Raw genomic sequence first — 19,060 nt, 5'->3', positions numbered from 1 at the left:
GACTTCATGGTCTGGGCAGTGCAGATAAATGTACATAATGGTGAATGTGGCTACAACATGTATAGACCTAGTTCACTTGTCACATTCCATTTACATATCATTAACATAAGCTAAAATATCACTTCATATAAACATTTTTCAAAGACTGTTACATCGACTGACAGACAGCCGATGTCCTGTTAGTGTCGTATGTGTTCCATCAGTTGGACTTGAAATCAGTAAACACTCATTCTTTTCTCAAACAATTCCCAGAGAAGGAAGTCTACTGTCCTCTTCACCTCTGACTCCTGTGTTTCCTGTTGTGAGCATGAGGTGAAGTGACAGCAGACATGCCAGTTGGAGAACATCTAAGTATGAACATGTTTTGTTGAACAAATGCCACTTAACCTGACAGGAAGTCTAGAAGAAGTTGAAGTGTAGAGGAAAGTCTGGCATGGCAAGGTTGAAAGGATCGTAGACCTGATTAGACTGGCAAGCCCAGCAGTCTTGAATCTTCTTGAAGGATCATAGTTCCTGCTGTCTATTGGTATAGTAGATGTAGGCGTAGTGTTGGACTGGCCCTATCATCTCTAGACTGTAGACTCTTGTTTCATGAGATTCAGTTACTGGCTGTTAAGAAAATAAAGTTAGAAATGGACTATCAATCCTGTGTACTTTAAATAAACATTGTTTTCTTAGGATAGAACAACATCTATATAATGACGAATTTGGCAAATCGAGTTGTTTACAAAGGAAACGGTTGAGTTTGACAGGGGAGTTGGGACTCATGTTAAAATAGTTTGAGAGGGAAACTGTGTAGAGGTTTGTGTGAAAATGTATAAACATTTGGAGTCAGTTGGCTGAGCGGTTAGAGAATCGGGCTAGTAATCAGAAGGTCGCCGGTTCGATTCCCGGCTGTGCCTAATGACGTTGTGTCCTTGGGCAAGGCACTTCACCCTACTTGCCTCGGGGGAATGTCCCTGTACTTACTGTAAATCGCTCTGGATAAGAGCGTCTGCTAAATGACTAAATGTAATGTAATTTGGGGTACAGTGAGTCATTTTAGCATAGGAAAGAAAGAGATGACATGTTAAGAGCTTCATCTCAGATTGGGGAACGGTTGGATCGCATCTGGCACACTCCAGGAATCAGACGCAGAATTGAGTAAGTCTGAAAGTTGCAATCCCAGACAAAGTGTGCTGGTTTCACTCTCACAACAACATGAAGGGCATGGAAAAGTATATTTGGCTTCATGCTACCCATGATGACATCACACTATAATCATTTATTCGGGCTAATACAATTTGTTGGGTTTAATGGGGTTAAACGGGTATTTAGGTCAATCAAGTTTACATCAGAGTCTGTTTAATTTAGCAGAGGGTTGATACTTAATTTCTGACTATAAAATGATACAGACTATGCCAGTGAGAATAGAAACATGTTCATTTTGAGATTCCCTTGAAGTATTTCTGTTGGAGAATGTGTCAAATACAACAGGTGTTAAAATGCTAGCAGCACAAAAACCTAGCACATGTCCAAGCTTGCTATGGGCTATCCCCTGTTATCTTACAAAGTGGTGTGCAACCAGCTACGAGTTCCCACGAATGCTAGGTAAAAGTTGCCACTTGTCATTTCCACGGGGCCACATAGAAGCCAGTTAGGAAAGTTGAAACCCACATATACTAGTACTTGTCATGGCATGTAATGCCCCTCAAATGTCTCACAACCCGTCATACCTCAATAACCCCCCTTCAGGATCTGGGCTTTTAGTACAGTCCCTGCACACCCCCGCTCCCGGGGGACAGTGGTAGGGCCTTTTAATCTTTGCCCGCCCCCTGGTGGAAACAAAATGGCCGCCACTTGATGCCTATTCAGCCTGCCCAATTGGCAGAATAAACAAATTATTATTAGCTAATCTGGTGGTGAAAGCCATGAGGGGACAGTGCATGTGGAGGGACCTCGGTGATCCGATGACGGGTACATCAAGGAAAGAGAGCTGTCTAGATGCTATTGTGAAAAACAGAAACAGAAACCATGGACAGCAGCTATGTTTTCAATTGTTGGTTTCCATTACTCCTGTACAAAGCATTCCATTTGAAGAAGAAGGCTGCAGATCACAGCAGGTTCACTATGAGAGCATTTATGAAAAGAATTTTGGCAATCATGCCGCACAAAATCTGATACCATAACTGAATCATGGTGTAACTTTAAGGGTCAAGAATGTGCCTGAATGAAAAGCGCCTCACTCAAAATCAATATTGGTGTATCAGAGAGCTGGCCACTACGCTGTTTGTAGCCTATAATCCTCCAAGCGCAAAGTAATTTGTTTTGCCTGCTTACGATTAATCACTCATGAATTGAGTGAAATCTGCCAGAGTTGGACCTCATTCCTTCCCACCTGTTCCCTTGGTGACCCCATTTGGATCCTGAACGAACAGTTCATGTGTATAGAGACCACTTAAGCCACTCCGTTTGGCTATTTTTAGGTGTTAGTTCAGGGTTGCTGTTTACGACTGTTCGTTGGTCTCGAGTGGTTCACTCACTGATTTGACATACGTCGTGCCGCAGTGTTAAAATAGTAGGTAGACCCATTTGTTGAGTTTTTATTGCTTTGTGATTTAAGAGATTAATGTAGTATAAAAAAAAAAAAGGCTTTCAGTGCACATTACACTGGTGCTGTCAAAACAGTTAGTAGCCTGGAATTCTGCAACAGTGACTTCACCTTTTCACTCCTACAGCTGGTCCCCAGGTCTAGATGATTTGACCCTGGCAGTGTACATCCACCTTCCTGACTGACTGTGCAGACACCATAGGCGGAAGTCTGGCAGGGTTGGCCTTAATCAGCCAATCAATGTCCAGGATGCTGGGGTGGGGAGCATCAGGTTGGCCCCCTGCCAACTCCCTGGCCTTCACATCTGTGTAATGGGCTCATTTTTGTCCCTTAACAGATGGGTCCAAATGGGGTTGTTCCTAGGCTTCCGGCCATAAAAGCCCTTTGCCCATGGAGCCTAGCGTTAGAGCAGCTGTAAAAAAAAGAAACACAACTTTGAGCCATTTGAGTGCAAAGTTCAAAGTTCCTGACCAGTCTGTCAGAACTTCTGAATCTGAAGTAACCATCTGCTGGAACAAAAAGGGAACTCCGATTCTTTATAGTGTTTGACTAGCTAATGAAGTAAAACATGGGAAAGAGATGAAGCTGAAAAAAGGTGTTTTTGTCTCCGGACGTGAAATTGACACCAATCTCTGGGAGTTAGGCAAAAAATATATTTTTTAAATATTGCTTTGACTGAGTTTGACTGCATATGGTGTCAGAGGTCTGACTGATCTAATTGGGCCACAATGTTGAGGTGTCATCTGCTGCAAATAATCACCTAAACATGGGAGAGTACGGTATAGCTACAGGTCTTGAATAAAAACGGCAGTTATGATGCAAGATCAGAGTGCAAAATATCTACTCAGATGTGTGCAGCTGAAAGACACTGCTGCCTTACACATTAACAAGTCATGCACAAAGCACCCCTCACTGAACTCAAGTAATAAACCGTTTCCTGAGCATTTGCAAGCGAGGAAACAGGTGAGATGTGTTGCATCACAGGATCTGGATGAACGTTTGAGATAATCCCACATGCTAGCACAATGTGCACTTCCTAAAAATAATCTGCTCATCTGTCTAGTGGGGTTTATCCCTAATCTGAGTGACAGTTGAGGGACTACACGGGAAAACCCAGGGGAACCAAGAAATAGGGGGATGAGGGGAAGTCCTTCCTCTCCCCACACTCTGAGGTCTTCTCCTGGGGTCTAGCTCTGGTCTCTACAGGCCATGGCGGGATCTTGAAGAGAAAAACACCACCACGTCTGATTAAAGAGAATACATCTGTATCTCATGAAGGGAGCGAGCATTGTTTTTAAATTAATCGACTGATTGTATCTCTATATCACATTGTGGTTTATTCACGTATACACAACTTCATTCCAGTACTGGTTAGATAGTTGGTAACCTGTGGCTTCACTGGTCTCTTGGTTTTAATGGCTTTAATGTCTCTTAAAAATATTTACTGCCTCAGATATGTAGACATGTCTAACCAAGGTAGGTTTAAAAAAAATATATATATATTTAAATGCAAGAATGGAAAAAATAGTAAAACAACACGTGGACGCCAAAAACGATTATCTGCAAGCAGACAACTGTTAATGATTGACAGCGCATTTAATCTCTGTCTCACGGAAGATTGACACTGGGCTTGGGTGAAGGTTGTTGGAAGATAAAGCAGAGGGGAAGGTAAACATGCTGGCAGTGTTCAGAGCTCGCATGGCACACAACAGAAGCAGGAACAACCAACTGTTTGTCTGCGTGGTCGTGACACCATCAGCCCATAGCCTGAGGGGGTAGGAAACAGATACATAAAAGCTGTAAATAAAACCTCCTAGAGCCAAACCATAACAATACATTGTCCCTGTATAGATAACCACATCACTACATCTCATAGCTTTTTTGTTAGATCATCAAACAAGCTCATCAAGCTAATCCACACCGATGTGTAGGAGCTGGTATATCATTTCTGTTTATTTTTAAGGAAGTGACAACACTTTCGAATAAACATATGTTCAGATAACCATCTGTGCATGTGTCCTTACGTTCGACTGCCAGCTTATATTTCATTCAGAGATTTATCTCTCTGTTTGCCAGGAATCAAGAGTTGGGAATCCAGAAATAACCAGCTGTCGTCGGACATGACAACAGCAAACAGGGTATTTTCTAGATTATCCTTGAACCCCAGTGTGTTTAAATGTTTTTGTTTTCTCACAAGTAAACTCATTCAAAAAAAGGTCATGGCAGATCTGAGATGGATGAAGCAGTTGGATCTAGGCCTATGTGAGGATTTGCAATGTCACATTGTTCAAAACCATTTGGAACACAGATTCGGGCGAAAGTGGGTAAAGCCTAAATGAAAAACATGCGTGAATGCTGGCCTCCCGCCATTTTGTTGTATGCTTGAAAAGAGGTGGGAAGGAAACTACCCAATCACCATCAGCCCTGTGCAGCCCCTCCCCCTTCTCACAGGACTCCCATTTAACATGTTACACATGGGGCCTTTTGCTCGCCAAGCAAATTCAGATCTGTTTTTCCTTCCTTTCGCTGCGTATCGTGACTTACTATCGGGAACCCTTTGTACTTTTTCACCATCTCAGCACCCCTGCGTTCCTTCACTTCCTGTGGCATGAGCAGGCGCCCTGAAAGTGAGCAGGTGTTCGAGATGAAAGCTGAATTGTGTCCAGAGCAGTGTGTTCTCAAGGCTCCCAGTTTCTACTTCATCCACAGTCCAAACCCAATTCCACAGAGATCAGCCTGATGTAATGACTTCCATCCAGGGACTCTGGGAAATGAAGTTCGACTGGTGTTGTAGTCTTTTTGTCCACTCCAGCCAGATGTGTGGTGGGGTACTGAGGTCCTCCGGGCGGTCCAGGAGATTAACCAGCCATTGCTCTAATTATTTGTGTAATTGCTGGCGTGGAGCTGTGGTAACGACATAACTGGGGCTTTTCTCTTTAATGCTTGACATCACAAAGGACAGAGCTGACAAGAGGGCAATTGGAAGTCCTGGAAAAGAAAGGACGCTCGATCAGAGAGGCTAAAGTGTCAAAACTGGTTCAGCATTCCACCAGGGTTCTGCAGAACCTCAATGTTGGCTCCTTTTCAAATGAACAAGAATCTTTTTAAGAGGACTCCCAGCTGAGGTGTCTTTGTATTTGGTCACTGTCAAACCAAGCTGTCCAGGTAACAGCATAGATTAGCATACTACTTTACTCCTGCTAATTAGTGTTTAAGTGTGTCGGATGGTTTTGAACACTTCATTTATTTCATTTAGCAGACGCTCTTATCCAGAACGACTTACAGTACGTTTAGGGACATTCCCCCAAGGCAAGTAGGATGAAGTGCCTTGCCCAAGGACAGAATGTCATTTTTCACTGCCGGGAATCTAACCAGAAACCTTTGGATTACTAGCCCAATTCCCTCACCGCTCAGCCACCTGACTCCTACTAACCCTCCACTTAATTTGTGGAGGGTTAGCAACCCAGGTAGCTGAGTTATTTCCGTGTTGCAGTAATGTCACATGACAACCCCATCAGGAGACATGAGAAATTAGCTACGTGCCAAGCATGCCAGTCATGCCAATCAAGCGCTATAGCAGCTGTGTGGTAAACCTGCAAACCCTAACCCTACCATTTATCCATCTCTGGATACCGGCTACGCTACAAACTGGCAAAGTCAGCAGCCACCAAGCCTACACTCTCTGTCACACTGACAGACATACTGGGGCATCTTACACTGCTGTACAATACAGTCTTAGAGCCCTGCACAGAGGGTCATTGGGTCTAAATTAGTCTGGTTGATTATCCTAATGAGAGATGGCTGCTGGCTGATGGGGTTGAGGCTATGTTGCTGTGGCCCAGCCAGATAGACTGTGAGCTGTGGGCTGACATTACTTCCTCTGCATGGAGCTTGACTGGGTCTGGGCCCCACAGCCTTGGCCGGTCTGTCCTGAGTTGACTGTGCCACAGGGCCCTGAGGTGTGTGCTGCCCTGTGGGGAAGCTCTGGAGTCGGGCCAGTTTGTTACCGTCAAGCTGCAAAACCGGCTCAGATCAAACCTTTGAGTCCGGACAGAGGCAGGCGCCCTGTGGACACTGCTGCCAAAGACTAGCTTTAGGGTTAGCCTATGTCATGTAGCTTTAGCAATATCCTAAGTCATGCAGCCTTATAGTAGTAGCATAGCCAAGCACATCAAGGACTGCGGCTGATAGTCCATAACACCTAAACCTGTTAGGGTTTGTTAGATTAAGATTTCAGTCTATATTGGTGTGGTAATGTTGCCTCATCTGTTAAATGAAATAACATACATACTTTGTAACATACATACTTTGCCTATCGGACTTTGTTGGCTGGTAGGACTCCAGAGGCAGCTGATGTGTACCGGCAGGCCAAGCGGAATGCGGCTTTGGCGGTCGCGGAGGCAAAAACCGGAGGCCATGGAGAATGACTTCCGAACGGCTTCGAAAAGGTTCTGGACCACCATCCGGTGACTCAGGAGGGGGAAGCAGTGCACTGTCAACGCTGTATATGGTGGGGATGGTGCGCTGCTGACCTCGATGGGGGACGTCCTGGATCGGTGGAAGGAATACTTTGAAGACCTCCTTAATCCCACCAACACGCGTTCCGACGTGGAGGCAGAGTCTGGGGACATTGGGGGGGGCCCTTCTATCTCTGGGGCTGAGGTCGCCGAGGTGGTTGAAAAGCTCCGCGGTGGCAAGGCCCCTGGGGTGGATGAGGTCCGCCCGGAGTTCCTTAAGGCTCTGGATGTTGTAGGGCTGTCTTGGTTGGCATGACTCTGCAACATCGCGTGGACATCAGGGACAGTGCCTCTGGACTGGCAGACCGGGGTGGTGGTTCCCCTCTTTAAAAAGGGGGACCGGAGGGTGTGCTCCAACTTTAGGGGGATCACACTCCTCAGCCTCCCTGGGAAAGTCTATTCAGGGGTGCTGGAGAGGAGGGTCCGTCGGATTGTCGAACCTTGGATTCAGGAGGAGCAATGTGGTTTTCGTCCTGGCCGTGGAACTGTGGACCAGCTCTATACCCTCGGCAGGGTTCTGGAGGGTGCATGGGAGTTCGCCCAACCAGTCTACACATGTTTTGTGGATTTGGAAAAGGCGTTCGACCGTGTCCCTCGGGGGCTCATGTGGGGGGTGCTCCGGGAGTACGGGGTACCGGACTCCCTGATCGGGGCTGTTCGGTCCCTGTACGACCGGTGCCAGAGTTTGGTCCGCATTGCCGGTAGTAAGTCGAACTTGTTCCCGGTGAGGGTTGGACTCCGCCAGGGCTGCCCTTTGTCACCGATTCTGTTCATAACTTATATGGACAGAATTTCTAGGCGCAGCCAGGGCGTTGAGGGGGTCCGGTTTGGGGACCTCAGGATCGGGTCGCTGCTTTTTGCGGATGATGTGGTCCTGTTGGCTTCATCGGGCCGTGACCTCCAGCTCTCACTGGAGCGGTTCGCAACCGAATGCGAAGCGGCTGGGATGGGAATCAGCACCTCCAAATCTGAGGCCATGGTTATCGACCGGAAAAAGGTGGAGTGCAATCTCCGGGTCGGGGAGGAGATCTTGTCCCAAGCGAGTTCAAGTATCTCGGGGTCTTGTTCACGAGTGAGGGAAGGATGGAGCGCGAGATCGACAGGCGGATCGGTGCGGCGTCCGCAGTGATGCGGGCTCTGCATCGGTCCGTTGTGGTGAAGAAGGAGCTGAGTCGAAAGGCGAAGCTCTCTATTTACCAGTCGATCTACGTTCCTACCCTCACCTATGGTCACGAACTGTGGGTAGTGACCGAAAGAACGAGATCGCGAATACAAGCGGCCGAAATGAGTTTTCTCCGCAGGGTGTCCGGGCTCTCCCTTAGAGATAGGGTGAGAAGCTCGGTCATCCGGGAGGGGCTCAGAGTAGAACCGCTGCTCCTCCGCGTCGAGAGGGGCCAGTTGAGGTGGCTCGGGCATCTGATAAGGATGCCTCCTGGACGCCTCCCTGGTGAGGTGTTCTGGGCACGTCCCACTGGGAAGAGGCCCCGGGGAAGACCCAGGACACGCTGGAGGGACTATGTCTCTCGGCTGGCCTGGGAACGCCTCGGGGTCCCCCAGGAAGAGCTGGTGGAAGTGGCCGGGGAGAGGAAAGTCTGGGCCTCCCTGCTTAGGTTGCTGCCCCCGCGACCCGACCCCCGGACAAGCGGAAGATGATGGATGGATGGATGGATGGATACATACTTTGTGTTTAAACAATTCAGTAGCTAGCTATTTGTAAGGTTAACCCCCTTTGTGTGAAGTAGATACAGGAGATCGGTATCATAAACCCTCTCTTTTGTACATTTAACCCACTTATGTTATCAAATTTAAGACATGCAAACATTTTGTGGCTTGTTTTCATGTGTTCTGCCCTGAATTCTGTGTTTATTTGAGATTCATTGCACACCTGGACATTCATTAAAGTTTAGGTTGGTGGAGTTCTCTAGTCTAGTGATTCATGACCCCTTTCCATGTGAGCTTCTGATGATGCAGAACCGAGTTCTAGATGGGGGAGGGACCCGGAAGGGGAGGAGGTCATTTAGTTTGAAGCCAGTGATTTACCGACATACCTTATTTCTCACTCATTTTAGTTAGTTCCCAGAAACCGCCCAGTGTGGCCAATTTACCAACTTTTCACCTTCAGTTTTGACCATTTTGGTTTTAATCTAGCGACTAGCAACAAATCAAACGACTTTCCACAACTTAAGCAATCTCCGTTTTCGTTGTTGAGCAGCAGCAAAATAATTGTAATTGTAGCCAACGTGTAATTGGTTTGGATTTACGTAATCTATTTCTTAAAGCCAATTGCGACTTCTGGTGAGATTTTCTTTTTTGAAACACTGCAACCGCCATCTTCACGGGCCCCATTAATCCTTGAATGCATTAGGACCAGGGCTGGGCGATATATCAAAAAAAATCTCCATATTGTCAAAATGTTTACGATATTCAATATATATCTATGTTTGCATTTGCATTTAACCCTTGTGTTATCTTCGGGTCGTTCTGACCCATCAGCCGTGTGACCCACCGTCGTATTGCGACAACTTTACCGCATACAAAAACAAAGTGAAGCATTTTCTTTTAACCGTTGGGCTGTCTCAGACCCCCCACATTGCGAAGGTTAAAAGAAAATTATTTGTATTTGTTTTTGTATTGGGTAAAATTGGGTAAACACAACGATGGTTCGTTATGAACCTTTGGGTCATGTGACCCGAAGGCAGCACGAGGGTTAAATAATAAAAAAACATGATTTTCTTTTGCCCCCATTAGAAAACAAAAAATTTTAGATACAACAGCTATTGTTACAAAGTACAAAATGTGTAGTTCAAATTTAAGCAGTTGCCATAACATGTTATTTGCAACTTGACAAAATTGACCTCACATGGAACCATTCATGCAGAGTTCCTTATGTGACAAGACAACAAGAAAGCAAAAGAGAGTGCCTGTGCGAGTGCAGTTTTCAGTTTTGTGAGCATGTGCACAAACGGTGTCTGTGTGTGTGTGTGTGTCTTTGTTTGTGCCTGTGTGTGTGTGTGTGTGTGTGTGTGTGTGTCTGAACACACAGGAGCCAGACGGTGATCTTAAAACACAAACAACACAAGGACCAGCAAAAAATCATAATAATAATAATTTTGAAAAAAAAAACATATATTCGATATTAACGATATTTCCAATTTTATATCGTCGTCAAAATTATTGCAATTAATATTCGATATATCGCCCAGCCCTAATTAGGACTCAGTGATCTGTGGTAACTTTTGAACGGTGGCAATACTAGACAGTGTAAGCACTTTCCATTGATTTGAGCTAATAGGCAGCCTCTTAGCTAGAGAGGTGTAATGTAAGATTTTTTGTGTGTATTTGCTGGTTTCCATTAGGATCTGGAAACGAGACAGCTTGTTCTGTTTAATGTTCTGAGTCTGTTAGATGCACCACTGAGCTCTACTGACAGCAGATTGTGCAACAAATAACTCCCTTATCAGCTATTTTTTTTTCCTGTGAAATAAAATGTCTTATCTAATATATTCAGTCTGAGATGTGTAGGGGGGAGGGGGGGGGGGTTGAATTTGGAAATTTATCTAAAGGGTGCAAGGCACACCAAATATTTTTTTTCTTCTTGTTTTCACAAACAAATAAATGGGAATATATGAGAGAGAAAAAAAAAATCTGAATAATAAGCCGTGACACTCGGCATTCTACTTCACTGCTTCCTGAGTCCCGAGTGAACAGGTTTATTAAGACTGAGGGGATTCCTTCACGGGATCTTTCAGGGAGGCAGGTCTACTGGTGCTGGGGTGGAAGGGTTCAGTCCAGACCAGAGGCAGCCGAGTAGACAGGAGATTTAGGGCAGCTCTGCCTGGTTCGGTCTGTCTTCCAGGGACCCCAGCAGCCTCCGGCTAACAATGTATGTCACCTGGAAAGGGAGCATCCTGATATTACATTTTCAATTTGGAATTCCTCTTGGTCTGAAGCGTAAATGCTTTTAAATCGAGAAATCCTGCAGATGAAAACGGAACAGCAATTTCCTGTTGTCTTTGTGAGATTATTGTCCCCTTTAGTTAACTTTCATGTATTACACTGTGCTGGTTAAGTACACCGCTCAGCAAATATTAGACTTACTCAGCAAATATGACTCCAGTGGATTTTGAGACAGTTATCAACGTAATGTTTCTACCTTCAATGGGAACGTAAACCTGCCAGGATATTGGGGCTAGCTGAAGCTGCATAACTATTAATACATGAAGATTTATGAACATGTTATGACGCTGGTGCAGTCTGCTTTTAGTTAACGTGTTTATGAGTCGCAGGTTCCCTCCATATGTCAGATAATTCTGTCTAACTAAGGCCACTCTGTAGACTGAATGCTGAATGTAAGTATTTAGAAGGCTTTTTGATTCATTTTCACCAAGCCTGTCACAGCAGATGTTTCCTCTTCCTAACAAATTATTAAATCGTTTCCTGTTATGAGACATACGTCGAAAGTTTGCTCGGGTATGTCAGTGTCTGGCTCTTGACTAGGATTTGGACTGTCTGTCATCACAACTATCTAGTAGTAGGGTCTGAGGGTGTGTAAGTATAAGTAAGCCTAGAGACACTGGAAGGGGGATGGAGACCGACTTAGAAAGTTTAAGATGAGTGATTTCAACCTTGAGGCCTAAGGTCTTTTCCCTCCCTGAGGGAGAACAGGACTCAGCAGTTTCAGCCAACTCGTGTCTCTTTTCCTGTCTGCTTCCCGAGATTGGTTCCTCTATGTGGGGAAACTTGTAGACGAAGCAGAAAACCTCCTACATGTCTGACCGGCGAGAATGTTGAGTTACTACACAGTGGTCCAGCCCCCTTCCTAACATGTTGTTCTCTTGGCATCACGGGTCCTCCATCCTTACTGTGGTCAAAGGCTGCTCGCTGACATGGGCACAAAGGACTGGGTGGAATTGTGTGTTCTTTCCCCGCTCTCGCTTGTTTGTCCATTAGCCACTGTTTACTTATTTCCAACAACACAAATAAAGGCAGGAAACTATATTCTTAAGGCTCTATGCAGTGTTTATTTATCTCGAGGAGTCTTGCTAGACAGTGGCTTGCTACAGGGAGCGAGTATTCCTGCAACTTGACATTGTATTCTGCCTGTGTTGTGCTGTGCTGCTGTGTTGTTGATAAATGGCACAAGAGTTTGCACAAGTATTCCCATCCACCCTCCCTCCTCCTCCCCCTTCCTCCCCCTTCACGCAGGAAGGGCTGGATCCAACCTCTGGATCCAGTTGCATGTTGTCTTCAGCTTTGTGCCAAAGGCATTTGTTTTCCTCTGTGATTGTCTTGCAGCGTGGTTCAAAGGTCATCTATGCTTTTGTGTGTGGGCACATTGCGTAGTTCCTAGTACTCTGTAGACATAGAGGCACACCCTTTTTAAACCTACAGCAGAAACCAACTCCAAAGGTCAGCTCAGTGATACAAGGACGCAGAAGCTGTACCTATTAGCCTAGATGCAAAAATACAGTAAACTCACCAATCACAAACACAAGTTCATAATTCATTATTTTTGTGTTGTTGTTGTTGTTGTTGAAAACCACCTGTAACACATCTGCCACAGTCCTGTCTGCTCTGCTGCTTGTGTAACAGTAGAACCCGAGGGAAACGCTGCTGTTATTGTCTGCACTGTAACATAATTCTCTCCCCCTCTCTCTCCCCCTCTCCCCCTCCCCCTCTCTCTCCCTCTCTCTCTCTCCCCCTCTCTCTCTCTCTCTCTCTCTCTCTCTCCCTCTCTCTCTCTCTCTCTCCCCCCCCGTCTCTCTCTCTCTCTCTCTCTGCAGCGTGGGTGGGTTCTCTTTCGATGGGGATGATCTTCTTCTGCTCTCCTATCGTCAGCGTGTTCACAGACCTGCTGGGATGTCGTATAACGGCTGTAGGCGGGGCCGCGGTGGGCCTGGTCGGCCTATTGGCCAGCTCCTTTGTCACGTAAGTGCCACCTACCTTACGACTATCTTGGGAGGAGTGGTCCTGCTATATGACGTGTGTGTGTGAGAGAGAGAGAGAGAGAGAGAGAGAGAGAGAGAGAGAGAGAGAGAGAGAGAGAGAGAGAGAGAGAGAGAGAGAGAGAGAGAGAGAGAGAGAGAGAGAGAGAGAGAGACATGTGTGAATGAGCGCTGTCCCTAAACAGGAAAAAAACATTAAGACCTCTTCTCACATCTTCCTTGAGACTAGGTAGAGCAATCCCAAACTATCTGTCAGTTTTATTCTAAAATGAATAGTTTCGGTTGATAGATGACAAGGGCAGTACTGAAGTGTGAAGATGTCACTATTAACAAATAGTCATAGGTGCCTTATCAGGGACTTTGGCTGTAGCAGTGAAAGTTAACAGCTGTTTAGCTGGGGGGTCAGGTGGCTGAGCGGTGAGGGAATCGGGCTACCAATCAGAAGGTTGCCGGTTCGATTCTGGCCGTGCAAAATTATGTTGTGTCCTTGGGCAAGGCACTTCACCCTACTTGCCTCGGGGGGAATGTCCCTGTACTTACTGTAAGTCGCTCTGGATAAGAGTTACTGCTAAATGACTAAATGTAAATGTAGCTGACCACAGCTTTGTAAAAGACCTTCAATCAAACGTATCTGTGTAGCAGCTCAGTTGACATGGTGGTCATAATGTGGGGGAGTTGAAACAGCCGGCCAGGGCAGCAAGTTAGCGCCTCTAATCATCAATCTGAGAGAAATGTGTTTTGGAAGCCCGACAATTCAAGCAAGCACGTTCTTTGTAGGGCGAGTGGATAAGGGGAGGGAGTTCACATTATGACATGCCTGTGGTAGACTCCTTACATTCCCCGGCTTATACTTCTCCTCTTCCTTCCCCTGAATGTCCCCCCCGTCCCCCCAGGTCCCTGGGCCCCCTCTACTTCACCTACGGCATTGTGTTTGCCTGCGGCTGCTCCTTCGCCTACCAGCCCAGCCTGGTCATCCTGGGCCACTACTTCAAGAAACGCCTGGGCCTTGTCAACGGCATAGTGACGGCCGGCTCAAGCGCCTTCACAGTGACCCTCCCCTTGCTTCTGTCTGGTCTGCTGGAGAAGGTGGGCCTGCAGAACACCATGCGCGTCCTCAGCATCCTCATGTTCATCCTCATGCTGGCTAGCCTCACCTACACGCCCCTGCTGCCCAGCCCTCACAAGGCCTCCGGGAGTGGCCGGCGCTGCCCTTCCATGAAGCAGGTGTTCAACGTCAACATCTGGAAGTCCCTGGGCTACCGCATCTGGGCCTTCGGAGTCCCCGCTGCACTCTACGGGTACTTTGTGCCTTATGTCCACCTGGTGAGTTGGAGATTTGATGCTTTTGAATTTATTCAAACTCTATTCCCACTAATGATTCCTAATATTCCTACGAATTCCTACGACCATTTAGTGTGTTTTGGGGTCACCTAGCTTTCCAAGTGTAGGTTAAATATCTAAACGTGTTTCTGTTAACGTCTCCCTGTGTGTCAGTGTGTCGAAGGTTACCATCATATAGGAAAAACACGGACCATAAGAAGCCATGTGTAGCTGCCACATGGGGGCTGCTGTTGTCTGACAGTGTCGGTCTAGAACCCAGGAGAGAAATCCAGTTTCCTGGTTGAACCTGAGTTTGGGTCGTTTATCTGGCTTAGAGGGGGATCCAGTGGAGAGGAGAGGTCAGGGGTCACCAGCAGGAGTAGAGCTCCACAAACACAGACAATTCCAGATAGGAAAACACATTAGTGTCTGGGGCTGTTAGTGTGAAAGGTGAGAGGAAGGGTTTATCACAACACAGAGATCCATGACGTATGCCAGTGTTACTGTGTTCAAATATGGATCTGATCTGAAAACCGTTCTTTTTAAAATCTGTTTCTAGCTTGGTTTCACCAAAACATTGTTTTTATAAAGAGCTGCTCGTTTTCCTCCTCGTGGTCAAGATCAACTCGGTTGATTTTTAAAAGCCCTTTAAGCCTCCTAACTGAACCTGGAATGTCAATATTTAAAGAACCTGACAGCTGCTGTGTTTTCAGAGGATCCATCAGTCTTAAAATAGGATAAAAAATATATTCTAGAGAATATATAGAGAGAATATATATATATATATATAGAGAGAGAGAGAGAGAGAGAGAGAGAGAGACGTCAGGTTTCCTAGAAATATTTCAGAAAGCTACAATTCAGAGTGTCAAGGTTGTGTCATCCTTCCGTCTAAATGCTAAGATTGTCAAACGTTCTAGATTCTGCTGGTCTGCATACCAGAGAGATGCAGTACTTCACAGCAACTCCATAATCCCACCGGAACACCTGCTTGAAGGTTCCGCTGTGTGGTCTGAGGACGGTAAGCAAATATGGCAGCAAGGCTTGACCGAGAGACAGGGAGCTCTGGTTGCAGACCAAGCACAGTTACATAAATACAGGTCTTTATTATTCTAGTATTCCATAGCATTTACAGGACGGAAAATAAGGTTTGGAGGAAAGCAGGATTTGGGCGGCTTTAGAGTCTTTTGTGTGATGTGGGTTCAGGAGGTGACTGTTTATTTGGGTTTGGCGACTTTGTTATTACAGGAAGGTCAGGTTCTTCTAGGGATCCAAACCCTGGGTTTTCCCAACACTTCTCCAGTGTCTGCTACCCCAGCTGGGACACCCACAGGCCCGGTCCATCCCTTAGAATTGAGCCTTGAGAAGACTGTGGATCCATGTGGTGAGAGGATGGATGTGGCCTTGGCCCTTCAGGAAGGGAGAGCACAGGCCTGGTGTGCAGGGGCCAGCCCAGCCTGCCTAGTTTAGTGGGTAGCGCTAGCTGTTTTTACACCCCCCTGGCTGCTTTTTCCTGGCTCTGAGCTCAGCTCCTCAGCACCGCTGTTCTTGTGACTAGTACATCTGTGTACTCGCATTATCCAGAGCCAAGGCCCCTTCCTATCAGTACAAGATTGTTGCAGTGTAAAGTCCTGCTGGAGCAGGGCCTGTCACACCTGCCCAGGTACTCCTGATAGGTAACATGACCCCCTTTCATGTTACCCACGACTGTGGTTTGTGGAAGTCTGATAATAGAAGGTGTAGTAAATGTTGTAACTATGTACACTCCAAACTCCACTTCACTAAAAGGCCATTTCCATTTCTGTTCAACAAAAGTACATCTGTGTGGCCTGCTTATGCAGTGTATTACCAAGACGACTAGACGAGAAAATTAAATTATTTTAAAAAAGGAGGATTGTCAGGAACAACCCAGAGGTGTCTGCTGCTGTTTGACTTTAGTCCTGCGTTTGTGTGTATGTGTGTGTGTCTGTCTGTTTATTCAGCATGTGTTTATTTAAATGTGATCAAAGACTCACAAGAACTCTGAGTCAACATCCCTCAAGGTTTTAGGGTGAATCTGGACGTGTGTTGGCTGTGGGCATGCAGGTGTTTTTGTTAAAGGAACAAGGACCTCTGGGATTTGTCCAATCCTTGTTGTTTGACAAACCATTGTCTTATCTAGAAAAAATCTTCAGATTATAAAATAACAAATCAGGAATGTGGGCTGCCCATGAAATGAAAGTGACAGCTGTAACTGACGTTAGATACTGAATGACCACAGCAGTTTCTGTCATCTGTAAAACGATTCAGATATCTGATGCTAGTGTGAATGACTGGAGTGTAGCAGGGATTCATAGCCTGACAATCCCTGCTGCCTAGCCCTGCTGCCTAGCCCTGCTGTCTAGCCCTGCTGTCTAGCCCTGTTGTGTGGCCCTGCTGCCTAGCCCTGCTGCCTAGCCCTGCCGTCTAGCCCTGCTGCCTAGCCCTGCTGTCTGGCCCTGCCGTCTAGCCCTGCTGCCTAGCCCTGCCGTCTAGCCCTGCTGTCTAGCCCTGTTGTGTGGCCCTGCTGCCTAGCCCTGCTGCCTAGCCCTGCTGCCTAGCCCTGCTGCCTAGCCCTGCTGTCTGGCCCTGCTGTCTGGCCCTGCTGTCTGGCCTTGCTGCCTAGCCCTGCCGTCTAGCCCTGCTGCCTAGCCCTGCCGTCTAGCCCTGTTGTCTAGCCCTGCTGCCTAGCCCTGCTGCCTAGCCCTGCCGTCTAGCCCTGCTGCCTAGCCCTGCTGCCTAGCCCTGCCGTCTAGCCCTGTTGTCTAGCCCTGCCGTCTAGCCCTGCCGTCTGGCCCTGCTGCCTAGCCCTGCTGCCTAGCCCTGCCGTCTAGCCCTGCTGCCTAGCCCTGCCGTCTAGCCCTGCTGTCTGGCCCTGCCGTCTAACCCTGCTGTCTGGCCCTGCTGTCTGGCCCTGCCGTCTAACCCTGCTGTCTGGCCCTGCTGTCTGGCCCTGCCGTCTAACCCTGCTGTCAGCCCTGCTGAAAGAGGAAAGCTGCACATGATTCCTGTCTGGTCGAGTGTGTGTCAGCAGAGGCCTTTTTGTGACACGGCAGGATTTGTGCTGACCAACGACAGATTCATGCCACCTCCTGCAGTGTTTCTGTTGTATATATAGGAAATAGAGGGTCAAAGTTCTTGTTTATGTTTTTATGACGCGTATCATACACTGTTACTGATAAGATAATCTCCTGATGTTGTGGTGAAATTACTCAGTGAGGAGGGTTAGCTTTGCGGTAGCTCTGAATACCGTAGTACTGCATCCCTTAGTTAAAATTAGTAGGTAATTATTTATGAGTCTAAAAGGAAATGACTTTGAGAGGAAGCCAAAAACCTGACATGGGAGATAAAAAAAAAAAAAGAAGAATTTAATCTGCACAATATGGTATTTTCAGCCACAGGGTTCTGGCTGCTATCAAATCACAATTTTATTTGTATCCCTTTTCCCAAGCAGTGTCCCAGAAAGCTTCACATACGCCCGTAGAACTGCACCTAAACCAACCTAAACCCTCAAGGAAGACAAGGAAAAACTCCCAGGAAAATTCAGTGAGGGATCCCCTCCTCCTTCCATCAGGGCTGGATGCCGGCATCATCACAAGCCCTTAATCCTTGTCATACTTGGGATAGTAAGAACAGTGAAGGGATGCTTTTTATAAATGTTGGGATTGAGTCTGACTATAATGCTGTCCTGTCAGATACCCTGGTCCCATATGGTGCAGTTTTAAAGGTCATCTCCCCTGAGGCAAACTGACCGGGTCGAGGTGAATGTTTCACACGCTGTTCACATTTAGGACTCCACCCTGTTAACTGCATCAATCACCCTTGTTCAAGTGATCCGCTCTCAGCCCACTCCTGCAACCCCCCAGGACCATGTGGAACAGAACGCCTCAGAGCAGAAAACTAGGAATGGAAAAAGATCTGTTGTTGTTCTATAAAGACTGATAAATCATCCAGGAGAGATTGATGGATCCCGGTGTGACCTGCAGGGATGACAGGAAGGGGGAGAAGGAGGGGAAGGAGGAGTAATAGAGGTTCTTTGACTCGGGGACCGAAAGGGATGTAGCATCCCTTGAGGACGTAGCGGCTGGCGGGTCTCCAGGTAGAGGGGCCTCCCTGCCTCTCTGGTCCTCGGCATGTTTTCCTCCTGGCCTTTCCTGCCGGTGGGTCTCTCATGTTGGGTTTAACGGGGCGGGGGAACGGGGAAGGCTGACTCCTGAAACACAACTATCTGGGCTCCTTCTCCTCAGCTGTGGGCAACATGTAGTCAAGCCCTGATAGGCTGCTCGGCGTCCTCCCCTTGACTGTAACATGAGCGGAGTCTGCTGTGGCGCTCACGCTGTGGTAAATACGGTAAAATGCATCGATGAACGGTTTGAAATGAGTTGTTTGAAATGGCTTGAGATGGGGGTGTGAGATGAGGCGATGCCAGCGGCCCTCCCTTGTGAAACATGAGTGATGTAGAGAAGAGGGAGGCCCCTCCTCTCTGGGGTGTCATGAAAAATTGGGAAATTGTAGAGCCCCTTAAACTGGCCCCAACTCTCCGCCCCACACCTCCATGAACATGTACAGCACAGTTCATTCCCCAAATCTTACATGCAGAACTCTGAACTCTGAAAAGGGTTAGTATAATCCTGCATACTCACACAAAGGGAAACGGCACCAAGGACAAAATT

General features: G+C 47.0%; 1 protein-coding gene across 2 annotated transcripts in view; it reads left to right on the top strand.

Moving 5' to 3' along the window:
• Positions 1-19,060, top strand: part of slc16a10 (solute carrier family 16 member 10) — a 426,623-nt gene that overhangs the window by 1,248 nt on the left and 406,315 nt on the right. For both annotated transcript variants that reach the window (XR_009930979.1, XM_062467919.1), the window contains exons 2-3: positions 12,891-13,035; positions 13,946-14,375. Coding sequence is in view for 1 of the 2 variants with exons in the window: in XM_062467919.1 (XP_062323903.1) it covers positions 12,891-13,035; positions 13,946-14,375 (575 nt within the window). In the remaining variant the exon portion in view is untranslated. The remainder of the gene's footprint in view (positions 1-12,890; positions 13,036-13,945; positions 14,376-19,060) is intronic.

The sequence above is a fragment of the Osmerus eperlanus genome, chromosome 8 (genome assembly GCF_963692335.1).
Source record: "Osmerus eperlanus chromosome 8, fOsmEpe2.1, whole genome shotgun sequence".
NCBI lineage: Eukaryota > Metazoa > Chordata > Actinopteri > Osmeriformes > Osmeridae > Osmerus > Osmerus eperlanus.
The sequence above is the reverse complement of the archived record's forward strand: the minus strand, read 5'-3'. Positions and strand labels throughout refer to the sequence as shown.